The sequence below is a fragment of the Choloepus didactylus genome, chromosome 12 (genome assembly GCF_015220235.1).
Source record: "Choloepus didactylus isolate mChoDid1 chromosome 12, mChoDid1.pri, whole genome shotgun sequence".
Lineage (NCBI taxonomy): Eukaryota > Metazoa > Chordata > Mammalia > Pilosa > Megalonychidae > Choloepus > Choloepus didactylus.
This window is the reverse complement of record NC_051318.1, coordinates 24,612,389-24,636,402: the sequence shown is the minus strand read 5'-3', so window position 1 is coordinate 24,636,402 and position 24,014 is coordinate 24,612,389. Positions and strand designations below refer to the sequence as shown.

General features: G+C 32.6%; 1 protein-coding gene across 3 annotated transcripts in view; it reads right to left on the bottom strand.

The window, feature by feature from the left end:
• The window catches only part of ANKRD10 (ankyrin repeat domain 10), a 36,374-nt gene that overhangs the window by 5,727 nt on the left and 6,633 nt on the right, over window positions 1-24,014 (bottom strand). Inside the window, exons 3-6 of one of the 3 annotated variants that reach the window (XM_037799672.1) lie at window positions 18,801-18,892; window positions 8,101-8,336; window positions 2,639-2,696; window positions 413-551 (exon numbers count right to left, since the gene is read on the bottom strand). In XM_037799672.1, coding sequence (XP_037655600.1) covers window positions 2,680-2,696; window positions 8,101-8,336; window positions 18,801-18,892 — 345 coding nt within the window. In that variant the 3' untranslated portion in view covers window positions 413-551; window positions 2,639-2,679. Of the gene's footprint in view, window positions 1-412; window positions 552-2,638; window positions 2,697-7,761; window positions 8,000-8,100; window positions 8,337-18,800; window positions 18,893-24,014 lie in introns of those variants that run through there. The other 2 variants (XM_037799670.1, XM_037799671.1) reach the window with 2 other exon arrangements.

Sequence of the window (24,014 nt, the reverse complement as noted above, 5' to 3'; positions counted from 1 at the left end):
TGTCCTGGCTGTATATTGCCTTCAAAATACTAGCAATAGCATGTTTGGTATGTTCACCCAAAGACCATATATCAGAAAATTAAAAATGTAAAACTTCATTAAAAATAAGCAAGGCACATTAAGCAAAAGCCTCAATCAAAATAGGAAGATTGCACTTATGTTTTCATATCCATTAGAATGCACCAAGAACAACCTTATATCTATAAACTTGTCCAAGATATGCAAATTATAGTATAACATTCTATAAAGACACTTGACAACAATGTGCAAAAAAAGTTTGAGAAACTTATGTTAGAAATAATAAGCATACTGATTCTTGCAACGACAAGGGGTTTGCATTGCTGAAACAGTATATATTTCTATTTCTTTTGGTCCAACAGAACCACTCTCCTGTTGTTTGGTGTCTTCAACCATTTGATTGTTGTTGCAGTTAACAGGAAATTGTCCACTCCCACCTGTTACAACAGCAAACTCTCTATCAATGTGCATTTTGTCAGCATCATCTTCTGTTTCACTGTTCACTACTGGCATGGAATAATCGAAGCTTTGAGCTGCACCGAAAATAGAGACTGTTTTAGATTTTCTCGTACATACAAGATGACTTTAAGACAAACATTTTTCATTTTTGTCAAAACACATTCATGAATGCTTTAAAACTGTCAAATAATTTAAAAATCTACGGCTTACTATTAAACTATACACAGAGAAATTTTTCAATAAAAATACTTCTTGAAATATGCAAAGTTTCAATTAAAAGTTACGGAATTTCAGATATCATATAGTTGATGCCCCAAATTCTCATTTTAAGGCTATTTTGAGAATAAAAAGCAATTATTATGTAACTCAGATACATGTGTAAGCACTTTTCTCAAATTTAGCACAGTGCATAGTGTCCAAAATGTTCCTTCAAATGTTCTTCATAGAAAAATACAGACAACTCTTAATAACACAAAAACCATTGAAATGATCCTCAAATTAAAAAAAAAAGAAAAATCACTGATTTCAGTATCAGAAACTAAGTAAAGGCCAAAATTCAAGATCAAGACAGGTTTGTCTATAGTCTCAGAGTGGTATCTGTTCTACCTATACACCAAAATATAATAAAACCGAAAACAAATATTAAAAAGCCTTAGTTCTTGCAACCTATAATATTCTTTGAAATTTGCTAACTACTTATTAAATTGCACTTGGAAAGTTATCACTTCTATGCATATGGTATACTCTACAATAAAAAACATGATTAAAAAATGTTAGTTCTAAGAAATTTAGAATTGAAATCATATATGCACATTGATTAGAAATTAATCTTTGGATTTTGGAGGAAGTCAATGAGCTTATCTAATCACTTTTCCTCCAAGTAATATATACTTTCTGCAAAAATCCTTCTCTCCCCAAACTACCAGCAATATTCATTCCTCAAGGATCAACCACTCTCATTTGATGTATGGCCTTCTAGTCTTAATAAGCATATATTTTTATAAGAACAGATGATAAAAATTACTATAAATAGTAATAAATGTATTACTGTTACATTTATTCATTTAACATGGTATGGATGTATCCCCACATCAAATAATTTAAAAGAATCTTTAAAATTGAATAAGAATCCATTTTATAGCTATATTATAATCTACCTAATCACATTCCCCTTGCTGTCTGAGTTGCTTCATTTTTTTTCCTATTATGAATACTATAATTAGCATTCTTACAAATGTACCTTTGTATATATCTCTAGTTACTCAGCTACATATATTTCTGGGTCAAAGCACAGATGCAACAAATAACACAACAATCTTCAGTGCTAAATGTTTCTTTCAAATAAACACTTTAAAAACAGGGAGAATCAAACTTTGCACCTTTAATTCTAGTTTTAGGGGCATATGAATTATTTTAAATACAGGAATGCATACATCAGTTCCAGATTATTGTCAATTGTGTAGAAACCACAGGTAGTACTGTACAGAATTGTTAATGAACAAGTAATCCAATTTCTAAATGATTAGCATATGGGAGAGAGAAACAGGAAAGTATGATTTGCATAGTTGGGAAACAGAAGTCTGCACAGGTATGATGCCAAAAGCATTCTTAAACTTAGTTCCTTTAAAATCATAGGTATTAAACAGCAGCTTGCAGTCTTATCCACTCAAAGCTTTTCATAATCCTCCACAACCCTGAAGAAAGCAGTCCACAGACCCAAAAGCAGTGACAGGCCAGACTCTGATCTTTACTATGAAGCAGCGCTCAATTTCCAGAAGTCAGGCAGAAATACAGCACCTTAATAAAAGGTGGGGGAGGCGAACAGTGGGGGCAAGTCGAGGGTACAGTCCCCAGGTTTTTCAGGTACTAGATGACTAAATTCTCACAACCTTCAGGGAGTTCTTAAAGTCATTTTAGAGATAAGAAAACAGGCAGACTAATCCCACAGTAATCAAGTCAGGTTTCAAACCCTTCTGACTCTGAAGCTCTGCTCTTTCATCATTCTATGCAGTCTGCTAAGCCAAATAAGGTAATGTTTTTTTTCCAGCATTGAAAACTGGTACAGACTACCATGCCAAAACCACAAATACACTTCGTAAAACTGAGATAAAACCAAAAACAAAATACCTTCATGAAAACCAGGGTATTTCATTTTACTCACTCTTTTAAGCCCAGTGCCTGGAATAGTACAGTAAGTTGTTATCACTGAAGCCAACTCACTATCAAGAAAAAATCAAACAGAAAACAAACATAGTAATTTACAGTATCCAATCAGTAAATCTGAAGAATCACAATCATCTCAGGTAAAATTGACTATAAGGAGGAAGTGTAATACGACAGCTATCTGCCACTAGAGGGCGAATAGTCTGTGGCAAAAGAGTGTATGGAGTTATTCAAAGTAAAAAAGCACGTATATGAAGAACGGAAGCATAATACCATTTTAAAGCAAAAATTAACCCCTTAACTAGATTACTATGTAGTGCAGTAGGGATTCTATATCTTCTCTGAAGCTGTTCCATTTAGGTGATCCCTCTTTGTTAAGCCAGATAAAAAATTTCTCATTAATAGAGCAGGATAAAAATGAAACAGACCAAAAGCTTTCATATTTTCGCAGTTGAGAAATATTTTAATGTAGGAAGCAAATGTTAACGTAAACATCCTAGAATTTCATTCTTTCTCTATAGATACACAAGTCCTTGTAGAGCTGTGCAAGAATATACCCTATTTGGAGTTAATACCCAGGGATAAATCAAGTGTGCATTTTTTTCACCTAAAATGCAAAGGCTGGACAAAGTCCATAAAAATATCCAAAGCCTCTTGCAAAAAAAAAATTTTAAGTCCACACGAATATCTCATGACCAATTTGGAAAGGCTGAAAAGGTTTTATCTTGCTTTTAAAAGCTAGATTACATACGCTGCATTACAAAAATAATGTAACTAGACAGAGCTGTAGCATTAGGGAAAGTTAATTGAAATGCTGTTTATGCAAATTTAGGTAGATGCACTTACTGTGCATCTGGTAAACTCATATTGATGTTTCAGATATATATACAGAACCAAGATTTTGCTAGGCACACCTGCGAATCTATCTATAGTTTATGAAAAAAAATGCCTAATTAAGCGTATTTTAACTTTGAAGGCAGAGAAATCCCTAAAGGAATAGGCAAAAACTAACCTACACTGTCATGTCTTAAGATGTAAATGCTCTAAGACATTGTGGATATAAACAGCACTGAATTATGTATTTGCATGTAGTTAAAAGGAGATTTTAGGTTGTATATATGGTACTAGAACAAACTTTTTAAAAATCTGTGGACTATAGCTAATAGTACAATTACAAAAATGTGCTTTCAATTGTAGAAAACTTCACACCAATGCAGTGTTTAAAACAGGGTAGTATATGGGAATCCTGTATTTTATGTACAATCCTGCATTTTATGTAATGTAGCAACAAGAGAACTAAGTGCTCTAGTTGGCTAAGAAGTTTTATACCCAAGACACACCCCATGCTGGTCAAGTCCCCAAGACCAAAGCAGGAGACACCGTTTTACATGTGTAAAAACTGCCAAGTGGTTTAATGAATTTAAATGAAGTTTGGGGCCATGGCATATTAGTAATATATCTTCTTTTCGTTAAGGTACCAGAGTGAAAGGGTTCCTATGGGCTAACCTATAATTCCTTAAGAGGGAGTAGCAGGGTCCACTAGGACACCTCATACCCTTGCTGGCCTTTCCACAGTTAAGTGTATTTTAACCATTGGGGCAGCCCTACTTTCCCCATTAAAGGAAAGGAGTTTCCTCTGTGTTTCCCCTCCAGCCATTATTAATCAGAATTATTCTTTTTTCCACTGTATACTTTACTCAAATATTTCCCTTTAAAAGGGCCTCCTAAAATCAATAGTGCCTAAAGCCAAAAACTAGGTTTCTTCTACTGCAAGTTTGACTTTCCAAGGGATTTTTGACTCCTACCATGGCATGAAAAGACAGAACAGAGGATGGGCATAATTCAAGAAGGTAGAAAAGTGACACTGAAAAATGGAGAGGAGAGCATGCAAAGCAAATGTAAGAAATAAAAATCAGTGACTGTTTTGAAGACAGTTTTCAGGTTTTCTTAAGAGCTTGGGAGGGATGTTCTACACGAGACATAAATGTGTGCTAGTTACTTTTTTAGTTACTCGTTACTCTACAACTGCTGGGAATAAACTAGGTTTTCAAGAATTCAAGACTACAACACCAAGTTATAATTCTGATTATGTTTAAGATGCCGTGTCTTGAGGAATCAAGACATAGTAATTTGTTATTCAAATACAGTAAGGTTACTCTGTCAAATCTGGTCCAGTGGAAAAAAAAATCCCGCAAATATAGCCATTTACAGCAAGTCTGAGAACACTTGACACCAAGAAAAGCTGAGAAAAAGTCTAAAGAATTATATACATACATTTAGTATTTCTATGCTGAAATATTAGAAGGAACCAAATTAAAAAATCACTCCTGGGAGGCATCTTGAACCTCATGTTTTAAGCAATTAGCTAACAAGTAGCTAACATATATCATTTAACAAGTTTGCTAAGTTACATTCACCCGTCTCCCCACCTAGTCTTTAAGCCTTATCAACACCAGCAATGTAAGAATAAAGTGGAGACTTAATTGTATTGACATGCTAAATTCACCCTGGGAAAAAGTGTACTGAGGCTTGCTAATTTAAAACTGAGGGAAATGTAGGTATTGTTTCCAAAAGGCATTTTTATAATTAAATACCTATATGTCACACGAGACTCCAAGATAGATGTATTTAATTAAAACTGTCATTCAGCATTTGAGATCTGTTATCACTACAACCTACTTCTTATGGCTACTGTTGGTTCAGTTTTTACCTAGTTATTCACACTGCCCCTCAAAATTCTGGAGCTCCAATCAAAACAATTATTAACTAAAAACAAGATCAAGCTTTCAGTCATGGATGAACCTGGCATTCTTTTCTAACCAGATCATTGATAATCTGGACAAGTTTTCAAGGAATATATACATGAATAATTATGTTAAGTGAAAGTCATTCCTGAAGATTAACTATGAGAGTTAACAGAAACTGCAACTGTAGTTCTGAAATCCAGCTCACATACCATCTTGACCAAATGGCTGAAAATCAGAAAAACACATTTATTTACTGTTTCCTTGAACAATCCCAAATTTGGGGAAATATTGCCTCCAAAAACTTTCCATCAGAATCAACCACTCAAATAACTTTGGAATTTAACAGCCCAGAATTCATGACTATATCTATTAATCATGTCTCTTGTTCCTACCAAATCTTATTTTGAAACATGATTGATTTTAAAGTATGAATTTTTGTAGTATGTATCCAAAGGGTAATTTATATCCAAACAATACAAAAAGGCCAAGTTATTAAGTCTTTTTACTTCAATATAGTTTCCAATGGAAAATTACTCCAATTATCTTAAAATATTTTAAAATAAAGTATTTCTTGAAAGCTGAGGGAGGTACCTACTTTCTGTGGGGAAGACAGTTAACTTTCCGACTCATGATTCCAAAATTAAAAGTGAATTTTACAGGGCACCCCTTTAAGAGATGGCTTAGTCATGAAAAGCTCTCCAAGTAACAGCTTTTATAAATATAAATTCCATACTAAAAATAACAATCTAAACGTCTTGGATTCTAGCAAGACAGAATTGGACTAAGTTTTCTTAATAAATTCCAAGTTATACATTTATATATAATCATGGTATTATCTCAGAAGTTTTAAAAAAAAATCATTTTAATGATAAAGAATCAATGTTCCAATACCTGGTTTCACACTGAGCATCTAACAAAAAACACACTACCTCCTCTTCTAAAGAGAAGAGTGGGGAGTGTGTATGAAGATATCTAGCTATGCTTACACAAATAAAAATTTAAAAAAAACATGCATACACTTAGTGACATGTGGAGCAAATCTAAGGACTGTCAACTACATAAAGGACTGAAATGGGAAGCTTTAGAAAACTAATTAAAGTAATGATCTGAAGACAAATTAGGAACACCCTGGAATAGTAGCTTTGAAATAATGTTCCTCTTGAATCAAAGATTTCTACTGTGATGTTTACAGAAAATATTATTCATAAATCACTTAATGTGCATTTAGAATAGTGTTTCAACCTTAGGTATGTGTAAAAATTACCTGAAAAACAGAATAAATGCCAGGCTCCAACCATTTTTTTTTGGAATAAGATCTTTAGGGCTGGGGACTGGAAATGCAGTGTTAGAAAAAGCTACATGGGTGAGTTTAATGTGCAAAATTTGAACCTCTAACCACGGTCAACCAAAACGAATCCTCATCTAAAGGAGGAAACAAAATCCCATGAAAATTAGTACCTCTATTCAAACTGATTTTGTGCAATAATAAAGTGCAGAAATCTTCAAGTTTAAGGGATCCTTGGCAAGTCTTTTCAGGTTACTTAGGCAATGTGAATGGCCTTCAAAATGTTGAGATTTCTTTAAAAAATTCATTTAAGTACATTTGAGTCTTTAATGTTAAGTGATATCAATTTAAAAATACTAAATGGGATTTAAGATTTATCAGCAGTAAGGGAAAACAAAAGCACAAATCATTTTTTAAAGGATACATCTAATTAAAAGTCAAGTGAAGCCTCTAGATCTTTAAGTGATGAACTGATGTTCAGTGAGGTCTTTCTCATCCTATACTTTTAATAGTTGTTTTTCTTTTTTCTTTTCTTTTTTTTTTAAACCAAAGGGGAGGACTTTGTATTATCCTCAGCACATCTTACTTGAGTTCAAAATTTCAATGTGATTACTTTTCAATCCTGGATCACTCTCACATCTAAATTTCCCTTTCATATATATGTTGGCTAAATATTTCTTACAAGCTACTGTTTTCTGATTAAGTTCTGAATAGTTTTTCTCCTAGATGAATGAAAAGTTTTTTCAATTTAAAGAGTAACTATAACCAGCAGACCACTTAGATGCAAACTCCAAAATTTTAAATCTAAAGGGAAAAAAAAGTAGAATGCTACTTAAAACCTAAAATAACTTACCTTATCGACTTAAATCCTCAACTTTAAATTGACACATTGAATCTTACTGTGATAAATAAGCAAACACTACAGTGCGGGGATACGGAGTCCAATGAAGTCAAATCAAAGTTTTTAATTGGCAAAGAGTAAAGTTTGGAAACATTTACTTTCCTAAATGTGAAAACAGGTTTTACTGCCATAACATCAATTTTTATAAGCTCAGGACATTCACAGGAAAAAAAAAAAAAAATCAGGCACAGTGGCAGATTTTTTTAATAGTTATATTTCAAACAGATACAACAAATGACAAAAAAAAAAATCTACTTCATGGCAGGTAAACTTGAGTACTAAGAAGGTTATATATACACATTTACATTTGAGCTGTCAAAATTTCCCTTATATCCTCCCTTTTGTTAAATGGCCAATCTTCGAAGTGGCAATATAGAGAAAAAAACTCCACCATCACAGCACGAGAATCCTCTGGGTACATATCACCTTAAATGAAGATCTTATGTCAAGTTTTCAGACACAAAAAAAGAAGACACATTAAAGAAAGAAAAAAAGTCTGTTCTTCCCTACCCATAAAGTGGTCTCACCTTCCATTCTAGCTTTCTTTACTCCAATGGATTCCGAATCTTCCAAGGATCTCTTTCGATTTGTTCCCATACTAATATGATTAGGAAATACATTCTGATGAACCCCATTTAAGGTGCCATTATTATAGAAACTGTTCAGATGACAATTCTGGAGGTTCAAGAGAAACTGGGTACATTCTTGAAAACCCTGGGTTTGTGCAATGTCTGCTGCTGTCAGGCCACTGGCATTTCTTAGGCTGTATGACACAAAAAATCTGAATTACATTCCATTGGCATTTTCACTTGGTGCTTGCTCCTGCTGAACTGACTAACTATTATCTGAAGGTGATATGAAAGAGTATACAAATTTACAGCAAATTTTCATTAAAGAAGTAATCATCCTAGGTCTGTAACTAACTTTTCTTATACACATTTGATTTCTAAGCAAGATTTGGGAAGATAGTAATTTAAAAATCAACAAACTAAACTTGTTTAAAAAGGTATCTTCCTATTTAACTTCTCAAAATCACTGTCAGTCTGAAGAACCTAAATGTATGCTAACTTCAGACTTAGTATTAAACTGAATTCTACATTATTTGCACTTAATTTTAATAATTCATTCCTCTAGCTTGAGTAAAATTATAACAAACAAACATGTACTGAAATTGTCCATGGCATTCATAACTGGCTTCCTAAATACAAAAATAATTGGCTTACTGACAAGCCTAAGTCTGCTCAAAGCAGATTTTATGCTAACGTGACACTATAAGTGGAAGTTAAGAAGGATGTCCTGACATTAAAATAATTTATCATCAGAGAGAAGATCAGAGCAGGAAGGGGGTTTGTTGTTTTGAGGTCTTGCATAGGAAAACTTCTAGGGGTATTAAATCTTGGCATTCTAGGTCATTTGCGTGGATGTTTCTTTTGAAAAGCCTTCCAATATTATTCTAGGAACTTATTCCCTAGGTTAAGATTCCTACCACTCAAAAGAAACAAGATCATCTTATTTGGCTAAAGTTAAGCTAATATGTGTTCTGGCTAAAATTCAGAATAAAGTAGAAAGTGGTGATAGAACAAGTGAAAGGTATGAACAAAATGAATCTATAAAAGGATCAGTTGAACTTGTAAAGCTTAATTGGAATACTGAATTAAAATTAAGGGAACAAAAGCTACTTTACTCCATGCTGAAGTTCCCCTGGAAGATAAGATTACACACTGCTCTGTGAAATAAACCTGTAAAAAAGCAAAACATTCTGTTAGGTGCAGACTGATTAAACTGAAATTGGAAAAGCACTATTATAAACAGCAAAGACAGCTTCCATATCTATTCAGCAAGCTATTCTACATACACAGCAAAGATGTGAACCCAAGTTAATGGCCTTCTCTTACATCCATTGAGATAACCAATCCAGAGCTTTCATGTATGTGTCTCCTGGGGTTACTGTTGTTAATGTAAAAACACGTGTTGAGAGGGAAAGTGATGGAATCAGGGACAAATAGAATTTTCCACTTATAACAATAAACTTTGAATTCATATTTCCAGTCATCATACTTAACAAAGCTCCAACCTCAGAAATTTAAAAAACCTATTTATTTTTGGACAATCACTAAACATTTCTCCATTTATTAAAGCACAAGATAAAGAAATGTGTTAAACATTTTGAAGAAAGGCAAAAGCCCAAACTCAATTTGATCGGCTATAAAGACAAGAACTGAGAATCCCAGAAACCAAATTCTCTTAGACTTTATGATGGTAAACTCTGATGAATACTATGCTAGAATTTCATATTATATTTTGATTTATGTATTAAAATGAAAAGGAAATACCAAAGTTTGGGCAGAACTAACTACATTTATTACATGTATACAAAATGATCACATTGTATTGGCTTTTTAATTGAAGTATAACATAAGTATACAAATATAAAAAGTGTATACTAGATGATGCTTTAAAAACATGGTGTACTTCATTTTTAGACAGTATCAGAAGTGAAGATGGCCCTAAGAAGATCTATAATTATCAAGAATGAAAAAAAAGTTGCCATATGAAGGTGAAACATTTTAACTCTTCAAAATCTGAAAAGATAAAGACTGAGAACCTAGGACAAGTTTTAAAAATGACCATTCCTATAGAGAAGCATGAACTTTCTCTCCCAAATCAAAGAATACAAAAATCAGAAGCTGCTCCTTGAAATTAGAACAAACAAAAATACTTACTCAATAAAGCTGACAGTAAAGATTACCTCTTAGTGGAACAGAGAATAAAAAAAGAAAAAAAAAAAAAAAAAACAGCAAATAAATTTTGTAAAATGGAGTTAAAATCACAAATGCCAGTTCACTAAGGAAAATTAAGAGGCTTTAAGGGCCATGTCAACATTCTGAAGTTGTTGGAAAAAAGAGCATCCAAGGCATTCAATTCCTTTACTCCTCATTCAGAAAATGAACAACAGACTGAAATTGGGTTAGAAGAATAATTTTACTGTTCTCCCAAGGAAAATTAACCTTAAAGAAAAATTAGCAACCAGTTATTGCCAAATATCTGGAGACAATCCAGGACTGTAAACGTTTTAGCAAGAGTACTTTCTTATATCTAGATAATACAGGCTTGCTTTGCTTCTCTTCAACTCAAACCCACTCTTTAGACTAGAGCCAACCAAATTTTCAAGTAGTTTTGAGTATTATCTTCAAACATTACTTTAACTAAAAGAGTTCAAAAGCTAACCTCACACTATGTTTTCCTATGCAAGTTAGAACAATCACAAGTCAAACTGAACTTCTACTGGTTTCTCATGCCACTTTGGGGGCCTCAAGTTAGGCTGATCAAAAAAAGGAGAGATTAAAAAATTCTGGACATGGACAGGCATCAGAATCTGGGACAAATGATGACTGTGGAAGAATTAAGGTTTTAAATTTTCTCCATGTTTATATGCCACTATTCCTCCCTATAGTATTATCAGAAATAGTAATATAGATAAGAATTCTTTCTTAGCTTCTAGTCAGCTTATAACAGATTTCAAATATATAATTTCTCATGTTACTCAAGATTGAAGGTATACAATATAGTTTCATTTCATTTCAGTTTATATTCTTCTCAAGCAAAAGGATCTGTTAATACCCAACTCTGGTAGTTTCTGGTTTTACATACAGATAAGCCACTTGTCTTTTGTCTCCAAATACCTTCCTTCCCATTTCCTCATCTACTTACCTATATTTCATTACATCCATTCTCTATCTCTGTGAAACGTTAAACTCCCTAACTCTCCTCTGCTCACATTAAAATATATGCAAGCGTGCTCAATTGCGTAGTACAGAAAGTAACCTGTAACGAACATTAGGGATTACCGAACATTAGGGATTACCGAATCCAGGAGCAGGCAAACTTATTCTGTAAAGGGCTAGAGAGTAAATATTTTAGGCTTTGCAGACCATACAGTCTCTGTTAAAACTACTCAGCTCTGTAGTGGCAAGAAAGCAGTTTTAGATAGTATGTAAATAATCAAGCATGGCTATGTTCTGATCAGTCTTTATTCATGGACACTGGAATGTGGATTTCACGTAATTTTGTGTGTCACAAAATAGCATCCTTCTTTTGACTTTTTTCAGCCATTTAAAAACGCAAAAACCATTCTTAGCTTGCAAGTCACAAATAAAATGGACAGTGGACAAGATTTGGTGAAAAACATTTAAACAAAGAGATGATACTTATAACTATTCTTCTACTCTTGATAATGGGTATCTGTCTATGGTTTCCTGAAGAAAAAAGTCTACTAATTTACACACTATTCAATTCAAATTAAAAAAATAATACTTCGCTGAAAATCATGTGGGTTTCCAAGTCAAAGATTAGAATATATAATGATGAAATGGTATAGTTCTCCGAACACTTAGTTTTTAACAGGAGTCTCAGATCTGTTTTCTTATATATTTTTGTATTTGTTAAATGATGATTCAATTTTGATGTTTTAATTGTTGAAACAGTAATCCTGGTTAAAATGCATCAACTTACTAAACCTTCAATCCCTTATTTAGTCCTTCAAATTCAAAAATACTCTCAAAAACTACCTTTTGAATGAAAATCCTGGTAGTAATGAAACTGTACATATTTTTCTTAAACAAATTGTTGAAAAATCTAAATTTTAATTTTGCATCCTTAAGCCTGACGCAGTTGGGCAAACACAGACTCCATACTGATCTAAAATTTATCTTTGTCCATAGCTGAAAAAAAGATGACTCCCATGCAGGAGCTTGCTGTGAGGTCCTTCTAAAGCTACAGTTTACTGCCTCTGGTGCTCTATTAACATCCATTTGAAAAATCTTTGAAAATGGGGCAGATTTCTTTTTCTTTAATGGATATCAGTCATCTTGATGGTTCTTATTGGTTGCTGAAGTTTAAGTAAATGGTTTATTTTTGAAAGAAAGTTGGCATGATTAGATTTTTAGGCTGGTAAACTAAATCTGCTACAATTTATTTTAGAATCTGTAGATTCTAGTCCCCATAATACTCATCAGGATTATAAAAAGCAATTTTTGGCCAGGGCCATCCATTTTCTCCCAATAGTTTCTTTCTACTCTTCTTTCAGAATTGGAATTATAAAACATGGAAAAACACAGAATAATCTTTATAGTGAAATAATTGTCCTGTTGAAAACCTCACAAAGATGAATCCAACTGGTATTGATAACTTCTCTAAAATTAAAACATAAATGCGTATACACTGTATTTTAGGTTCCCTTTGCATTGATCTACTTTTATGTAAGAAAATTCTGAACAGAATATTCACATTTTTTATACCTAAGAATATCCCCCCAAAGAATTTTAAAACAAGACTCAACTTTGTTGCCAGCTAATCCTACATCTCTTTTCCACTTATAGTGCCACAATAACATAGCATATGAGAAGCCATTCTAATAAGATCATTTAAAAAAAATTTTTGAAAAACCACGGATCAGGAAAATACCTGAAATATAATTTCATATTCTGAGTTGTCACATCACCTTCAGGATGTTTCCTTTTTGTTAATGCCATGTGACAATAAAAAGTAACTATAATTTTTATATAAATAATATTTCTGTTAAAATTCTGATCTCAACTTATCTATTGTTAGTTTACAGATAAAAAGGTAGATATCATAAATTAGGGTAAGCAAAGCATGCAAATCTAAAGAATCTATATCTGAATTCCTAGATTAGCATTAAAACCAATCACCGCAACAAATACCTCAACAGTATGCCTTGTGTGCAGAAAGGAAGCGATACTGAACATTCAATGCCACAACTGTAAGGTTTTCGGAGAAGCACCTGTGGCAGTTTCAGCAGTTTCTATATGGAATGCTCCCCCTTTCTAGGATTACTTGAAAAAATCAAGTCAATTCGAATTACGTAGCTGTAAAACATTGACATGTGTAGTTTTTACAGATTCAGAATCTTCTGTTTGATTTCAAACGGGCAATGGTTCATAATACAGGAAACTTAAATAAGGGATCACATATTTGCAGGCAACATTTGGATTAAAAATACATATATATACATAAGGTGCAGAAGCACACCACTGAGCTTAATCCATTGTCATGTGACCACCTTAACCATGAGATACTACTCTACAACACTGCCTCTTAAATTACCTTGAGGTAAATAAAATTTTAGCATGAAGCCAATTTAAACATGGCAATACTTCAACAAAAGTTTAACAGTATGGACTAAAAGCCATTAACTCACGATTCTGGTTACTTTAAAATTTGGTATGCTGTATCTCAAATACATTAGTAACTATTCCTAGATGAAAATAAGCAAATACACGGAATCATTAAAAAAAATAATAAAAAACATAACTAAATGCCCATTTGTACAGACAAAACATTAGAAACATCTAGAATTTTTCAGTAAAAGAAATACATGTGTATTTTTAACCCTTTGGTATCCAAGCTCAAATAATTATGAAGACTTTCTTAAAAATATTCTTCAGGTAAAAATTAAAAGGAATAAACTGTTTTACAAAGTTTCTACCTGAAAAAATTTGGTGCCAAGTTTTCATTTCAAGTCCAACATTACAGAGCATACTCTTGCACTGCAATTTAACCCAAATTATGTTTGCATACATTAAAATATTAGAGCATCATTCAAAGAGTTTCATGAAATATTTACAATTCTCCCACTGTAATTTAGCAAAGGAAAAGGATATTGGGATTTAGAAATTGCTGGTGTTCTTTGAAAGCTATTTATAAATGCACTGTTAAACAAGTATTAATTAAAATCTATATATTATTCAGGTTGTTATGACAAATAATTAAAATTCTAAACTAAACTTGTCAACAACTGTGGAATACTTATCAACCCACCATCTGTTTCTGTCTGGCAGGTAGACTAGTAGCTATTTCAGGAAATAATTCCTCCACACTGCTTGCAACACTTTAATATGACAATTAAAGACTTAAATACTAATCCCAAGTCATAATTCTACTGTATTTTGTAATTGAACTATTATTCTGAAATGCAAATAAGCAAGTAAGGGAAAAATAAAAACTTCAGAATATTAGATTCACTATCCAAATATTAAAACTGACTTTAAATATTTTAAGTTTTTTGAAAAACAAAACCTGAGATTCTATGTACTATAGTATAGTTAGAAATCATTTTAATTGGAACATATTAATGTTGTCATACACTAAAAATGATTCTTAAGGTTATTTTAAGCAGACTGCAAATTAAAATTATTCCTAAAGAAGTTTAAGCAAAAGGAACTGGCAAATCTTAAACCCATTTTTCAATGTTTTTTTCCTAAAGTCTAGTCAAGATAGTTTGATGCAAATTTAAAAAAAGAAAAAAGAATGGCTAATAAAAGTCAATCTGGATTACATTTTTGCCAAGGGCAAAAACTGCAAATGAACTTCTGACACTAATTTTTCCCAACAAAAATTTTGCTTCTAGAAGGATAAGCAAGTAAAGATGAGTAACAAATTGTCACCAATTACAAATCATTAATTACACTAATTCCATTTTAATTAGGAATTTTAAAGTCCAGCAATATACATCTTTGCAACATTGTAATAACTATTAACATCACATTTTAGACTTTTGTGTTATAAAACCATGCCTGTTTTCTAAATTAGGCAAGATTTTTTTTTGTCAAGTGAGTCAAAGACCTTGCAAGCTATAAGGCTAAAGACGCTTCTGCTATCTGTCAAACACAGTTAAGTTCCTCTTAGGATCAAACTAATTATGTTAAAATAAATGTAGTCCATTTGAAGATCTGGTTACCATAGAATTAATGACTTCTACAGAAATGCTCTTCAATAGAAAGATATGAGAGACTTTGGCATAACCTAATTAAACATGAGCATCTGTATAATGTGGCATTAAAAAGAGCTAGCAAAGCTACCTGAGATTCAAGTAAATCTGGTTTCACCTTAAATCCAGCTAAATCCCTTTGTTCCTCCTCAGGGGCATAAAGGCAACTTTATATCTGGTTAACATGGAAAAATTCTCCACTTTTATCTTTATAAACAAATATAATATAAAGACAAAGTAATCAAAATTAAATGGCACCAAAATACTAAAATAAAGATAATCCAAGGTTTGAAATCACTTTTTCCAAAATCAAATTAAGAAAATCTTAAACTATTATTTTATCCTATCATCCGAAAGAAAAAAAGAAGCAACTTTTTCATATTAGTATATGCCTTCTTCCAATCAAAAATCTTAAGTGTGAAACAAACAACACCCAAATAGTGGCTGCCATGAAAAACTGAACTAGCAAACAAGCAAAGCTAAGAATGATGACAATATTAACATACATAATGAAAATCCCATACTTGGACACAGGGAGAAAAAATGAGAATAGCCTGTAGAAGTTTAGATCATTTAAAGTACACAAACATTTAGCTTGGTCAGAGAACTGACATTTAATCCTGCATGTTTTTATTTATAGATGTAAATAATGCCAAATGATAATGGCCATCATAGAAGCCAGAAATAAGACCTCACATGGAAAAGAAAACTTGGCACCAAAACTCAAAATTTAAAATAAGAAAAGAAAAAGAAAGTCCATTAACATACTCACGTGTGGTGCTAGAAAATTTAATACGATGCACAGCAGTTGATATGCGTTATCTTATAGGTGCAACCTACATTAACAAGTAAGTTATATAACAAACCATTCTAACCACAAATACTTAGTATGCTTGTCCTCATCAGTATCTGATAGCCAATAAAGCACAACAATTTAAGACTTTGGCTATTTTACGTAGCAGATATATAAAAAGCAAAGTAGGAAGTAAGAGCAAAATTACTAATTTAAAAACACTGGCATAAGGTAATTTTTAATCTATTCACAAGAAAAGGAAAACTATATATTATCTCCTAAATACTATAGCATGTAATATGAAGAATTAATAGTCTGGCCCTTCTGAACTGGAAAAGAAAAAATAAATAACTTTATATAAGTAAGTTAATTCTTTGCCCCTTGATTTTTTTTTTTTTTTTTTTTAAAGGGGTATTATTTGCCAGGACTGCACTTTACCATAAGAGCAGCATTAAAGGAAACAAATAAAACAGATCTGAAAACCATTATTTTGGGGAACCAAATTGCTACATGTTGGTAAACTAAAACAGTTAAACTATAAAAAATGTGCAGAACAGATATCAAAGAAGCAATCTGCAATTTAGTTTACTGGCAAAAGTGACATCTTATCTAGATGTTAAAATTAAATAACCACAAGTACAATAGCAATAAATAATGATTACTGGATTACTTGCTCTATCTCCAGGCCAAGACCTTATAATTTTAAGAATCAGTTTTGGTTATATGGCTCAGACGAAATATTTCTTCTAAAGAAAAAATGTGTAAGTTCAGTCAAGGGAAATCACCATAATGCAGGGTCTTGAGGGAGTGGCTCTTATACTGAGAACGAAAAACAGACTGGCATTTGAGGCCATGCTCAATCACAATGTTGGTGGAGATGGGAAAAGAGACACTTGAGGGTCCTGTAACCAAGGACAGAATTGTAAATAAAATATTCTCATTTTAAAAAAGACACCTATTAAAAAAAGGACATAGTGATAGATGTTTATTGGCTTAAAGGATTAAGCTATCCATTAACAAAACTAACATCTTTGTAATAAAATATTCAGGACCAATTAGTGTATTGTTTAGAAAAATAAGTCGTTAAAGAGAACAACTTCTAATTATCCATTATTTCAATAAATGACAAGCAATTTAATCAATTTTTATATATGACTCTGTATTTTATAATCAAAGCTTCTGTTATCAAAATTAAAGATTTGAGTTTTTAATCTAAATATAGCTAATAAAACTGCATCTATTAACTGTACTTTAAAGTAATCCATTAAGAATTATGTTCCATATTTTAAAACTTACATATATTCATATTGTTTTTATATTACCTTAAGTAATATAACTACATATGAAGTGAGTCACAAGGTTCCTTGCAATAACAGTTAAAAGAGGCCATATTTTTATCACTATATAACTAAATGAACCCACTGGCCTGAATCAGCGATTCATCTTGACAATAATACTTAATGAAAACAGAAGCTCAGATACTAAAAGACTACTGAAAGCCTCCAGTACTCACACATGCCTTGCATTAATCTATATGGTTTTGCTGACAGGATCAAGTTTCAATATTTATTATAATACAGAGTCAAAACAATGAAATGGAAACCAAAGGGTTAAACTAAATTAGTTATGTGGTTTTTATTTCTCCCAAAGCCTCAATTTTTGTATTTCCAATTAGAATAAAGTGGTTTATAATTAATTTTTATTAAGTATTCAAAAATACTCACTAAGGTAAAACAAAAAAGCTGATATATTATTATAGTTATTTTGGTTATTACAGCTATATAGCTTACACTCAACATTTAAGGGTGAAAACCGCATCCATTTTGTTAATGCTGTAAACTGCAGAAGAAAAATTTTTATAAAATAAATCTTTAAGAGAAAGTTAATACAAAAGAGTTTAATACATAAAACAAAGGTCTAATACCATGGCTACCTAAAAATTTGCATAAAAGATCACATTTCTAAATTAATACTCTTAAACATTAAGATTTTTCTATCAAGCCATAAATAAAATAAACCAGCTGTTCTAAAATGGTCTAAAACAAGGATATTCTAAAATAATGCCATCAAAATCAAAAGCTCAAAGCAAATTTTAAGTCTTCAAAGTATACAGCTCCATTTTATAAAGAGCTGTATCTTACTAAGTCATAACAGGTTTTAAAATGTAATGTCCTCACATCTTCTAGGAAAAAGAATTCAAAGCTTAGAAAAAGCTAATTGTCTTTAAGAATTTTTTGAACCATAAGAGGCCTGAAAAGTCTAATCTAATGCAAGCCCCTTATTTTCAAATTAAAACTTAGCAAAGAAAAATCTGAAGACTTGCCCATGGTGATACACTAGTTAGTGGCAAAGTCAATAATTTTAGATTCCAAATCTAATCAGTTAACTATTCTTTTCTTTAATAATGCAATCTCCCTCATGACAAGAATTTTGAGACTAACTTGAAATTAAGCTCCCTTGGGCTAGAGGTCAAGATAATCCATACAACAATTTTCCTCACTAGCACCAATGGCCTTAAAAAGCAAAATTATATTATTAATATAAATAAAAAGCTTTTAAAGGAATTATTGCTCACTCTAAATATTGCCCTTAAACAACATCCTTTACCGTATCTTTATTTCGAAAGAATAAATCAAGATACTTACTCGATATGAGCTCCATTAGCCACAAGGGCACTTAAGCAATCTAGGCTACCAGATCGAGCTGCCTTATGAATAGGAGTTTCTCCTTCACAATCCTAAAAAAAGGACAAAGAAAAGAGGAAAACACACACACACACACAAATATTCAGCTCTAATAAAATTTTTAACATTTTTAACATTAAACATTTTAACATTAAACTGTAATAATTAACAAAGACCAGAGAATTTCTAATTCACCTTTGAAATAAAATAATACGGTACCCAAATTTAAAGCAGAATACAAAAAGCGATGGGGCATGTTCTTCAAAATTTTTAGAGCAATGACAAACAAAAAAATCATGGTGCCTCTACAGTGGTGACAGCATTAGTGCTCTAGGTGGCGATTTATAAATCATTTCATGCTGAATCTTAGCACAAGAGTGTTCTATATAAAACCCAAAATAATTATCCTATGACAAATAGGAAAGAATTCATATTAAAATAGTAATCTAGGTCTAGAAATAGCACTTAATACCTAACATAAAGTTTAATATTTTTATCTAACCTGAAACAAGATGTCAGTGCCATTCTTGAATTTTCTATCTTCAATTTAATTAGGATATTTTTAGACAAGAGGTTAAAAGGTCAGGCAACAAAAAGATGCTATGGGAGAACATCACAAGGGTCAAATAAAGCAAACTGTATACAAACTCAAAGCCTGTATGTGATGGACAAAAGGTTTGTTCAAGGATTTTTAGAAAAGGTGTATTACAATGAAAATATGCTTTAGAAAAATGATTCTGAAGATGGAATGAAGAATACATTGGAGGCAGAAGGGAGTAGACTCAGAGATACTACTTTGGAGACTACTGTAGTCATCCAAACAAAGATGAATTATTTACATTGCATGCATAAAAAAAAAACACCAAAATATAATTTCATTCACAGTACTCAACTAAACAAGAAGTAAACAGAATAAACATAACTTAAGTTACAGGCAATAAAGAGAAGTCTCATTTCTATTAGAAAAATTAATTTGGTACTTTCTGTTGGGGAAATTCAGACCAACTAGCATTTTTTCAACTTTGCAAAAGTTCTTGATCAATCACCCTTCAATGTAATTAGAAGCTGAAATTGGCAATGAAGACTACCATGTAATTAAGAGATAAAGATACAAAGCAGGAATGTGGGGCAACCACCACTTTGAAAACAGTTCATTCAGAAACTCAGTAGATTTTCAAGTTCCTTCATTTATGCATATCAACTCCCAAGGGAAAAATCTGAGGTGAGGGCCAATCAAAGTAAAAAGAAAGAGTGACAGATTATTTTACAGAAAACAAAAAATAAAAAGCCCTATTCCTCCCCTCCCCAAATATGGAGGAGAGAAGAAAAAGGGTACATAATAGAAATCACATATAATAAAATAAGAGTACTGTAAGGGAAACTAGAGCTGATAATTAGGTGAGGTTTGCAAAAAATGCTCAAGAAAACAAAAAAGGATTTTAAAGCTATCTTCAGGAATATGGTGGGATATTAACAGATGACAGAGAAAAATTTCCCAGCTCCTATTTGTATCATATAAGGAGAATGTTCTTTAAACTGGGAAGGTCTGAATAAATACTATTTAAAGAACATTGCAGCCAAGAGAGAAGTTACTGGGAGTAAACAGCCATTTTAAGAATATCCAAGCATCAAATCTCATCTCAACAAGTATTAAATATTTCAAAGTATGATTACAGAAATATTGTTGGTAAACTCTGAGTCATAAAAGAATGTGGAAGAGGTGCCAGAAGTCTGAAAGGCAAGTCACCTTGATTTTTTTTTTTAAAAGGGAAGAAAAACTTGATTTCTAATTTAGTCACAAGAAACCAAAGGCAACACAAATGTCTAACAAAATTCTAGATCATTAAAAAGATGACTTGCAAATACTTAAAGAAATGGCTGGTAATCACTGGTAGTTAATACCAATACCAGTGGCTACTGGTTGGGTTGTGCTTTGGTAGTTATCTCCTTTCTGGGTATGTCTTGTGTTTCACAGTGGGGAGGTGGCTGAGGCTGTGGAACTGTAACCCATAACATTCTTCGAAATCACCTACATTTGTTAAATCATGCTTTGAAGGCTGTCACCTTTTTGGGTATATGTTATATACCACAATGGGGATCACAATAGCTGAAATTGTAGCACTGTGGCCCATAACATTCTCTGAAATTTGTTCTCTAACTACTTGTTGGATCATGCTTTGAAAAGTTATCACTGTTCTGTATATATGTTAAATTTCACAATACAAAATGTATTTTAAAAAAGACAATAAAACAAACCACATGAAAACTTCATTTCTTCTTTGGATAAACTTTGAACAGAGACCATAGATGGTACATCTGAATTTCCAAAGCCTCTTTTGCTAACCTTATGGACAGTCTATATTAAACTTAGGGAAAATGAACTTAGGACAATAAATACCATGTCAAAAGATCAACAGACTAGAAGATGAGTTAAATTTGGCTGTCCCTCAGGAAGTTAAATACAGAATTGCGTTACCACCAGGCAATCCTACTACTCAGGACATACCCAGAAGATCTGAAAGCAGGGACACAAACAGACGTCTGCACACTGATGTTCATAACAGCATTATTCACAATTGCCAAAAGATGGAAATAAACCAAGTATCCATAAACAGATGAATGGATAAACGAAATGTGGTATTTACATACGATGGGAGTATTCTTCAGCAGTAAGAAGAAATGAAGTCCTGAAGCACGCAACAACGTGGATGAAACCTGAGGTTATTATGTCACGTCAAATAAGTCAGACACAAAAGGACAAATACTGTATGATCTCACTGACATGAGCTAATTATAATAGGTTAACTCACAGACATAAAATCTAGAATATAGTTTTCCAGGATATAGAATGAGGCTAAAGAATGGGGGGCAGTTGCTTAATATGTGCAGAATGTTTAACTAGGTTCAACTTAACGTTCAGAAATGGACAGAGGTGAATAGTAGCATGTTTATTGTAAGAACAACAGTGCTGAATGGTGTGTGAATGTGGTGGAAAGGGGAAATCTAATCATGTATGTCACCAAAAGGAAAGTTGCAGGTTAATACATGGGAATGTATAACAGTGAATCTTGAAGTGGACAATGTCCGTAATTAATTGTACAAATATAAAATAGTTCTTTCATGAACTAGAACAAATGTACAACAGTATTACAAGGAGTTAGTAATAGAGGGGTATATGGGAAAATAGTACCTATTGCAAACTATGGACTATATAGTTAACACTAATATTTTAATATCCTTTCATTAACAGCAACAAATGTTCCACACCAATACTATGGGTCAATAACAGGGGAGTATAAGAGGTATGGAAGGATTTGGGTTTTCTTTTTTATTTTTATTTCTCTTCTGAAATAATAAAAATGTTCTAAAATCGATCAAGGGGATGTACGCACAACTATATGATGATACTGTGAGCCACTGATTGTATATACTTCAGAAGGTTTGTATGGTGTGTGAATATTTCTCAATAAAATTGCTTTCAAAAAAAAAACAACAAAAAAAAAACAGATGAACAGACTAGAACATGAATTAAAACTAACAAGATGATTTATAAAGAAGTGCTATTCCAGGTTCAAAAAAATTAAATGCAAACAAACAATGCGAAAGACCCAGACCTGGCTTTATTAACAGTTCAGACAGGATATTACCAAAAGCTATTGTGTATTTCAGGGTGAGTCAACAGGATGTTGGGTGTAACTAACAAAAAAGCAACTATGACTTCAAGGGTCACTGAGTGTCCATCACAAGATAGATCATGTCAAACCAGTATATAATACAGCAACGCAATATGGGAAACTCAGACCTGACCTCCAACTAAGAAACTTTAAAAAAAATTCCAGGATGCTTAATTAAATGATATCCCAGGTACATCTGAGGGACATGGGGATATTTAACCAGGTGAGTATTTTAATTATATGGAGGGCTGTCAGGATAAAGAAGGATTAGAAGTTGGAAGAGCTGTTGGGGATTCCTGCACTGGGAAGGAGAGTGCAGTAAAGGTTTCCTACCGCACTATCTAGAGGCACCACAGAGAAAGGGAGGTAGTAATAGGGCACCACACCCCACATGCTCTTTTTCTATTGAAAATATTGGACTTCCATAAAATACTTTATTTGAAAAGGAGGGATTTCTGGACTTAAAAACATCTGAAAACCAGTGTTAGAAATCTCCTTAGACAAATTAGATGCACTATAACAATATAATGAAAATTAATATAAAATATTCTACATTTACATTCCATATTAATACTAAATATCAATTACTGCCACTCATGGAATTATTGCTATTTTATTGATAAGGAAATTGAGTCAAAGACCAAGTAAAAGGCTTGCCCAAAGCCACAGATATGAGGTGACAAAACATGGAATCAAGCCCAAGCCTTCAGACATCAAGCTCCCAATACATTTTTTACGAGGCCACAATTGAGTGTGGTTAGTTAAAGGGGAAGGCAGGACACAAGGAATAACACAAATGGACTGACAGATGTCCAGCTCAATAACAGTACTTCTGAAAACATGAATAAAAGCAACAAAGCAGCAGAGAAATGTAATTGCATAAATGTGTGGAAACGGAAGAAAGAGAAAAAGAAGGGGCATGGTATCTTTAAAAAGTGTCCCAGATTCAAAATTCCAGTTCAGTAATAGAGCCAGGCCTGAAAACCAATGCTCTTTTCCCTTGCTAATAAGTGTCTTAAGGGGAACAAATTGTCTGATTAACCCTTATTGCTTTTTAACTATTAATCATTATTTTAAACCATGGCTAAAAACACCTTTCTTCAATTACTTGCCTTTTAGGTGAGTGGCTGAGGTATCTTTAAAAGAGGGCTAGCAAGTACTTTATACCTGGATGTCATCAAGGCATGAATCTTAGGAAAGGCAGAGAAAAGCAGAAAGGAGAAAATAAAAGTTCTTTTGCACATATGCTGGTTTGTATTTATTGTGCCCCCCCAAAAAAGCCATGTTCTTTAATGCAATCTTGTGGGGGCAGTCTTTTGATTAGCGTGGGCCATATGATTAGGTTGTTTCCATGGAGATGTGACTCACCCAACTGTGGGCAAGACCTTTTGATTAGATTATTTCCATGGAGGTGTTTCCCCGCCCATTGAGGGTAGGTTTTGATTAGTTCACTGGAGTACTTAGGAGAGCTCAAGAACCAACACAGAGGCTGATGCTTGAA